This window comes from Papaver somniferum, chromosome 5 (genome assembly GCF_003573695.1).
Source record: "Papaver somniferum cultivar HN1 chromosome 5, ASM357369v1, whole genome shotgun sequence".
NCBI lineage: Eukaryota > Viridiplantae > Streptophyta > Magnoliopsida > Ranunculales > Papaveraceae > Papaver > Papaver somniferum.
In genome coordinates, this window is record NC_039362.1 from 205,992,016 (window position 1) to 206,000,581 (window position 8,566).

At 36.4% G+C, this 8,566-nt stretch overlaps 1 protein-coding gene across 1 annotated transcript; it reads left to right on the top strand.

Annotated features, from left to right (window-relative positions):
• Window positions 1-950: 950 nt before the first annotated feature.
• Window positions 951-4,195, top strand: LOC113284421 (probable chromo domain-containing protein LHP1). The gene is made up of 6 exons (XM_026533875.1): window positions 951-1,404; window positions 1,541-1,566; window positions 1,670-1,756; window positions 1,878-2,648; window positions 3,606-3,666; window positions 3,777-4,195. Exons 1-6 carry the CDS (start codon window positions 1,012-1,014, stop codon window positions 3,834-3,836), a joined length of 1,398 nt encoding a protein of 465 aa, XP_026389660.1. The 5' UTR covers window positions 951-1,011; the 3' UTR covers window positions 3,837-4,195.
• Window positions 4,196-8,566: the final 4,371 nt, after the last annotated feature.

An 8,566-nucleotide genomic window follows, 5' to 3' on the forward strand; every position in this document is an offset into this window, starting at 1 on the left:
GCTGGGCTGTGCTCGTGCTGACACATCACAATTTACACGCCTAGATTAAACTATATTACCTCAGTTTTAAGAAAAATAATACTTTTTTTTTTGGTTAAAAATGGTCCAAATTGATCACTTTATCCGAAATGAAAGGAGTATTATGCATTTGCAACATCTGATCAGTTAATCACTTTACCCAAAATGAAAGGAGTATTATGCATTTGCAACATCTGATCAGTTAGTCGTGACTTGATATCATTCAAGAGAATCAAAAGAAACCAATCCCCATAAAGCATACAATGATCTATCCAGAGGACGAGCTATACGTATCATCCATATCCGATATGAAAAATAAAGGGTTTACTCAAGGCCGACCGGATAAAAAAGAAGCAGCCTTTAGTTCCTGGATACGTGCCACTGGTCAAGACCGGCACGAACCCTTCAGATTTCAATTAGACCCAAACAAGATACATCTTGAAAAAACAAACACGATGTTGTAGGTATCTGACTTAAATTAATAAATAAATAATCTAATATCTGACTCGTGCCGAAGAGATAAGTCAGATCTGGACGGCGAGTCAGCAAAAAATAAGCATCCTGTAATCGGGGATCCAAAAAGTTACTTTACAGATATTGAATATTCACACCATACAGATACTCGGTATCCTCGAGCTAAGCTGTAGTTAAACTATGCTACCTCAGTTTTGGGAAAAATGACAAGGCACAACCCAAATTGGAAAAAATAGAACCGTCACACTGTCAGTTTCACGGAACGAAAAGAGTTTCATCCGTATCCGGGATAAAAAACAAGGGTGGTTGTGGATTACTCAAAGTCGGGCCGATATAAAAGAAGAAGCTAACCTTTAGTCCCGGGATACGTGCCGCTATTCAAGACCGACACGAACCCTCTTCCCTTTATATTCCACTACTTTATTATTTTTCATTTAGAATACTATTCACTGAATCTGTGAATTTGAAAACCCAAAAAAAGAAAAAAAAACAACCAGAAGAGAGAGAGAGTGAGTAGAGATGAGAGGAGGCAGAGGCAGAGGCAGAGGAGGATGGAGCAGAAGAAGAATCAGAGGAGATGATGATGAAGAAGAAGAAGAACATCATACTGGTAGTGGTGATGCAGAATCTGAGTCTGAGGAAGCAGCAGCTATTAGGTTAGAACTGGAACAAAACGAACAACAAGGTGAAGATGATGATGATGAAGAAGAAGAGGAAGAGTTTGCTGAAGCGGAAGAAACCATGGCGGTGGAAAAAAGCGGGAATCATACTCAAGAAGAGGGTTTTGTTGATTCTGAGGTTCAAGAAGAGGAGGAGGAAGAAGATGAAGAGAACGATGAGAAACAACTCCCACCTAAACTTGATGAGGGGTTTTATGAAATTGAACATGTCAGAAGGAAAAGGGTCCGCAAGGTAATAATAATTATACTAGTTTGTTTTTTTCAGTTTGTGTAAACCCTAGATTTATGATTTTTGACGAGTTATTTTTATTAACAAATTTCTCTGTGTGTTTTTGATGATGGATTTGTTCGTGGTTTGGAATATAAAGGGGCAAGCTCAGTATCTCATTAAATGGTATGTAACCTAACAATTAAAGCTGTTTCGTTTATACTGTTTCTTCCTTTGTACTGTTTTTTCTAGTTATAATGAAAATTGGGCATTTTTGTGCTTGTGTTAGGCGTGGATGGCCCGAGACAGCGAATACATGGGAACCCATTGAAAACTTACAAGCATGTGTAGATGTCGTTGATGCATTTGAAGAAAGGTGTTCAAACTTTCACTCTCTTTAGAACTCTTGTGATTTGTTTTATCTGTTTGCATTTCAGTTTAGTTATATATGTAAATGTATTTGTGTTTGATTGTTTGTTTTTTGGGGGCTTTTAAAGCTTACAGTCGGGTTCAAAGGGTCGAAAGAGGAAGCGCAGGGGTTCTTTTTCCCAACCCAAGAAGACACAACAGCGTACGCCGTCTTCAAATGTGTCTGGTTCTAGGCCAGGACGTAAGCCCCGATCATTGACGTCTCCCTCTACTGAGAATTCAAGGCCTACTCCCTCTGCTGAGAATTCAAGACCTACTCCCTCTGCTGAGAATTCAAGACCTTCAACTCGTCGTCATAGAGTTGCAAGTAAATCACTTTATGGAGAAAAAAAAGGGAATGTGACGAATGAAGGTGAGGCTAAGATTGTGGATGGTAACAATGTGGGTACAGTTACCCAACCAACCGAGAATCAGAATGAGCTCAGACAGAGAACCTGCACAGACAATGTAAATTCTGACAGTGGGAAGGTTTCTATACAATTTCCTGATATGCGGACTTCAGACAAGGTAGAAAGTCAAAGAGTTGAGCTTGGAAGAGTAGATTTTGATGAAAGTATCCAAAGTAATCGCTTCACAGGAGCTAGAAGGAGGAAATCTGGAAATGTCAAGAGGTTTAAGAAGGAATCGGCTGTATCAATCATAGACAAAGCTCAAAATGGAGATAAGTTTGAGGCACATAGGGACAGTGAAGGACTGACAAGGGATGATGCAGCTGACCAGCGTAAGGCAGAAAGGTTGTCCAACAGATCTTATATTACCAAGATCATCAAGCCTATTGGTTATTCAGCTTCAATATCGAATGATGTACAGGATGTGTGTGTCTCTTTTGTGGTGATGAGGTATGTCAATCAACTTCTGTTTTAAGTTTTTTTCTCCCATCTTGGTTGATTGTTTATTGAAAGCATGGAATGCAACATGAAAGTGTTCAGTAACCTTCTATCATTTGCCAGACATTGATTGGTGTTTTTGTTTGAGTGAGGTTTATACTGAATCACTAGATAGCTGGAATGTACGGATACTACTTTAAAATGATTTTGTAATACCAAGCTGTTAAGACTTCCAAGAAGAGCTTCGTAAAGAGTCTGCACTTTTTAGTGCTTTCCAGTCGCCTAATTTAATTCGAGAAAAAAGTAAAACTTTTCTAAGAAGCTTTATGTCTGCATGTGTATCTCATATGGGTGTTATGGCCTTGCAATGAAAGCTTATCATCTATGATTCTTTTAAAGCTTGAGCAGGCGCTCCGCTCATTCCAAATTCCCCTGTCTTGTGTTGAATTTAAGGAAAAATGAATGTGTTTCAAAATTTGGTGTACACTATTTGAATGGAACAGGTTTTTTTAGCTCAGCTCCCATCAGTAGTATATCCTAGTTGAACTCTTCCCAACTACTTTACATTAGTTTGCTGGAGTTCAGTGTATAAAGTAACTGTTAACAATATATACGGTATCATTAAGTTTACAGAAATAAGAGAAATATTATGATCTTGTTGACGAATGTAATGCTCCATTTTTTATGTCATTTATTGGGTAAATACTAAGATGTATAGTAATTCAAATTTCAACACTAGATCTTGAAGTAGTTGTGTGGTTGCATGTTTCTCATACATTGATGTTGTGGCAAAAATACAAGAAATTTGTCTTTCTTTCTCGCCCAATAATGAGGAACATGCAATTTCAATTTATATCCAATTGTCGCTTTTCGTTTTGATGAAGTCTTGAATGTTTTCCCTTTCTTGATTATGTACTTATTTGAAGTTTTAAAGTCAGTTTAGTAATTTGTACTTCTCTTGACTTACAGCTCTGATGGGAGAGAGGTGGTGGTGGATAATAAAAAGCTGAAGATTGACCACCCGCAACTGGTATTTCTCCCTTTTCTTTTATTTTTCCCGTTACTAGTATAATGAATGAATCTCTATACTTCGGGAGTGATTAGCAATAATTTGTTTTTTTCTATTTCCCAATGGCGCAGTTGATAAGCTTCTACGAGCAACATCTTCGTTACAGCCCTCCTGTATACCCTCCTGCATGAGATACAAAAGGGTTCTTCATGAATTAGTGTTGCTGACACGGAGGAGTTCAAAGACATAGTGCTTATGAGTCTGATGAGATGTAATCAGCTTTTTTTGTTCTCTCTATGTTATTTTTTTCTATGCACACGTATTATATGTAAAAGATATGGCTAATATATTCTTAGGGCAGGTTGAAGAGAAATGTTCAGGGCAGGTTGAAGAGAAATGTTCGCGCTTTATTATAGTTATAACATACTAGTTAGGACCTTCTTTGTGATTTGCATGTGCACATTATGAGTTTCTCTCTGAAGTTGAAATGGCTCACTAATGTTAAACATTTCAGAACTGATTCATCCATTTTAGTGGGGTTTTGAACATATGATTGTGTGCATTGCTTCTCCTTTTTCTTTTCTTTTTTGTCGCCAATGATGGTTTCTAATCCTTGGTTGCTAAGTTTCTTGTTACTAGACATCTTGGTCGATACAATTTTTTGGAAGGGTTTGCTGTATGAAGTTGGTAATACTATGATTCGTAAACTGAGTCCAGATTTGGGTGTCATGCAAAAGTTTTGCCGGGCCTTCCATTGGAAGGCAATGGAATTACTCTTTTAAGTGTTCCCTTATGGGAATAGTTCATTTCTCCTTGTGGGAATGTGAGCAAAACTCTCGTATGAGGCCATGGCAAAATGAAGACCAAAGATTTAAAAATCTTGTGTCCCGTTCATTCCACTGGGCTGTTTGGTAACCATTATTTTAATGGATTATCAGCTTATAATCCATTATGCAGATTATAATGGATTTTATCTGTATTTAGTAATTATTATAATAATTGTTTATTTTAATCATAATGGAAAAAATCCATTGTTTCCATAAACAGGGAAAAATTGTTTTGAAAATTTATTATAATCAATTATTGTTTCTAGCAAACTCAAATTATTATTTTTTTTTTATTTTCTCTAAACTATCAAAAGAGAAAACTATCAAAAGAGAGGTAAAAAAACAACATAAGACAAAAAAGATCCTAGATCATTATTCTTTCTTCTCCTTTTCTAGATCATCATTCTAAATAAACAATTATCTAAAAAAGATGTTTGGAAAAATTTATTTTTAAAATGATTATACCAAAATCATTTATCTATTTCATAAATTTTACCAAACAAGACCACAATCTTGTGTCCTTCATTCACAAATTTGCTTTAGATATTTGATCATCATCCATGAGGTATATACAAGCTTTATTTCAAGGGAAACTGTACATCGGCTTGTGTTGTTTGGTTCATTTTATTATTAAATTTTCTGTGTGGTCTTGTATCTTCTTCAAGTTTGCAGTATCATCAGGGCGGACATCACCAACTTTTTTTCTTTACTGAATTTTTCTGCAGAACCTGATTCTGATTCTGTAGAATGTTAGATATTGGCTGGGTTTAAGAAACACCAAACTGATTTCCTCCTCAAGTTATTTTAGGAATCTTGTTTCCATGTCATTTGGGACTTCTATTTCTAGGCTTATTAATAAGTAGGGGTGATTACCCTTTGGCTTTGAATTGTTTGAAGGAAACAAGTTGTAGAAGTTTATTTTGCTGCAGTAGAGTAGGCACATCGCCGAACCATTATAATTCTTTTCCGCATAGTTTGTATTGTCTTCGTTAAAAAGGTCTTGGGGTGTTTAGAAGTAGGTAATCTTAAACACAGCATGGAGGATAAACATGATTCTGATTCTGTAGAGGATGACCATGATGAAAAGGCTATGCTTGTTGACAATGTTGAAGACTCTGATGATGATGCAAGTAACTTGTAGTTAATATTTTAAGTAAGCAATTAAGTTAGAGGTATCATTTCGATATCGCATTTGGTTTAAATTGGACAGTGTATGAACTTGATTTTGGCATGTGGTTACTGGTGGTTGTAATGGTGCAATGTTTGCAGACCGAAGGACCATGGTATAGAGATCGCGGGGATGTTAAATTGATTGGCGATATCCTTGTTGGGTTTTTCATGGAGAAAATCAATACCCACGGGAACTTAGTTGACAGATCATCACAAGGGCCACAAGCTTCTAACGGATCAGTCAGAATATCTACTTTCTAATGCTAGAGGCTATAGACAAGGCCATTCTCGAGACCCTTGTCAAACTTCCTGGTTTGGATCAGCGAGAATGTCCACTTTCCCAGGCTGAGGCTGGTAATGGAGAAAACTGCAGAAAAGATAGAGGCAGTTTAGTGTAGACGAGTACATTGAGGCTAAGAGGGAGAAATGGATAGAGCTGTGTGGGACGCATGATATTGACAAATTTACAAAGTTTTCTTGTACAAAAGAATATCCTTCTTTTTAATATTATAGTGTAAGTGGTTTTAGGGGAGTGGCTTTAGAGTTATTTTTTTTTTTTAATAAGAAAGAAATTTCATGGAAGCAAATTTAATTTAGGACTACATTGAGTTCTTCTCTTAAAAGAGATTTTAACCAAAAAGGGAAATCTGAGGTCCAACATTGATCTACTCTATCAATTCTAGCCTTTTTAGCTAGGCTATTAGCAACTTCATTCGATTCTCTATGTACGAAAGTACATTTCCAATCCTTAAAACTTGCTAAAAGACTTCGACAGTCTTGAATCACATTATTATTGGTCCATCTAACACAAGCTAATTCTCCTTTTATTGCTTTCACTACATTATGACAGTCTCCCTCCAGATGTAGTCTTTCAACAGCTGAGTCTTTTTCCCACTTTATAGCTGCAAGAGCTTCAGCTTGCTCTTCATCCTGAGCTGTCCCCGCAACCGATTGAGCTCCTCCAAATTGCCCTGCAGCAGAAAACAACAGTAGTCCTAAACCCATGTAATTGTTTTCTTTCAAAAATGCAGCATCAAAATTGATTTTATCAAACCCATACTCTGGCATTTTCCAAGGTATAACATCCCTTGTCTGATTCACAGAAGTTCTAGATGATCTACATTTTCTATAGTTTTCATTCCACTCAGCTATGTCCTTATGAACTTGTCTTACCAGTCTAGGTATTTGAACTGTTGCATTATCAAAAACTACAGAACATCTCAACTTCCAGATTTGCCATATAGCAAAGCTCACAAACTGAACATATTTCTCATGAGCTTCCCTGGATACATTACTGGGAAGAATCCAGTTATCTATCCAATTCTGCGTATTTGTATCAGCAATGGACCCCGCAATGTTAGTATCAAGGGAAAACCATATTCTTTTAGTAACTTCACAGTCAATAAACAAGTGATTTAGGGTTTCAATTTCATGGTTGCAGAGAGTTCAATCACTATTTATAGCTGTAGCAAACCTAGTAAGTTTACTTCTTACTGAAACACAATCATTTAAGCATTTCCAAAGATGATGCTTAATCTTTTGAGGAAGGTTAAGACTCCACAAAGATTTCCAGGGGAAGGATACACTTACAGATCCATGAACCTCTTGCATAATGCACTTATACGCTGATTTAACGCTAAATTTCCCATTATAAGTTGGAGCCCACCTGAGAATGTCCTTCCCAGTGGAAGGAACTCTGATTTTACAAATATCATTGACAGTATTACAATCAAAGAGGCAATTCAAAACATCTACATTCCATTCATTAGTTCCCTGCACAAAAAGTTGATTGACTGTTTTCATAGAATTTGAAACAAAATTACTGTTAAGAAGGTCATTACTAGTGGGCACCCATCCGTCCTTCCATATCTCAATGGAAGTTCCATCTCCAACTTCCCAACAATAATATTTCCTAGCCAAGTCAAGGCCCCTGCAGATCCCTTTCCACACCCAAGAAACATTTTCAGAAACTAAAGCATGAAGAGGATTGAAATCAGGAAAGTATTTATGCCTGAGGATTTTAACCCACAAAGCATCTGGTTCAGTTAGCATTCTCCATGCTAACTTTGCTAATAAAGAAGTGTTGAGGTATTCAGTTTTCCTAAGATTCAAACCTCCCATCTCAATGGGTTTAGCTATATTATCCCAATTGCAGAGATTTCCCCCTCTAGCAGACTTTTTCTTATTCCAAAAAAACCTTCTTTGAACAACATCAAGTTTATCAATCATCTTTTTAGGCATAGGAAATACAGATAGATGATGTGAAGCTAGGGTGCCTAATGTAGATTTAATAAGGACGGTTCTAGCTGGTTGATTTAGGTACTTACCTTGCGAATTATCAAGCCTCTTATTACAAGACTCCTCAAGATGTCTGAAAGACTCCATTTTGTTCCTTTGAAGAAGCACAGGGACACCTAGATATTTGTCAGCCAAGCCAAGATTTTTAATTTTCAAAATAGAAAGGATTTGAGTCTTAGTCCTAGGTTCAGTATCTTGGACTAGGCCATCCAGGCTGCTTCCAAGAGCCTAATTTGCTGAGGCCCAAAATTTTTAATTTTGTATTTAACTTTGTTTTCATTTTATCATGGAAGTAGTGTTATAACATAATGTCTACCATTATTTTTATAGATAGTCGTACTTTTTAGCTGTTATTGGAAGCCGTTTTTTTTGTAACTAGAGTGAATTCCGATCTCCTTAGTCATTTGTTTTATTTTTATTCTCTTGTATAGAAGAACATTAGAATTTGAATCCAAATTTGTGCACCCCTCTAATACCGAAGTGCATATTCCGACCCCCGTAGTTGGTTTAGAATTCAATATGTAGTTTCTATTTTTATTCTTTTTGTTTTTCCTTAAATTTTTATTTTTAAAGGACAGAATTTACGGAATCCATTAATGCTTTTCTTTTTTCTTCTTTTATTTCCT

Coding starts and splice junctions, on each gene's coding strand:
- LOC113284421 (XM_026533875.1), top strand. CDS start 1,012: ATGAGAGGAGGCAGAGGCAGAGGCAGAGGAGGATGGAGCAGAAGAAGA. Junction 1,757..1,877: donor GTTGATGCATTTGAAGAAAG/GTGTTCAAACTT, acceptor GGGCTTTTAAAG/CTTACAGTCGGGTTCAAAGG. Junction 3,667..3,776: donor AGATTGACCACCCGCAACTG/GTATTTCTCCCT, acceptor CCAATGGCGCAG/TTGATAAGCTTCTACGAGCA.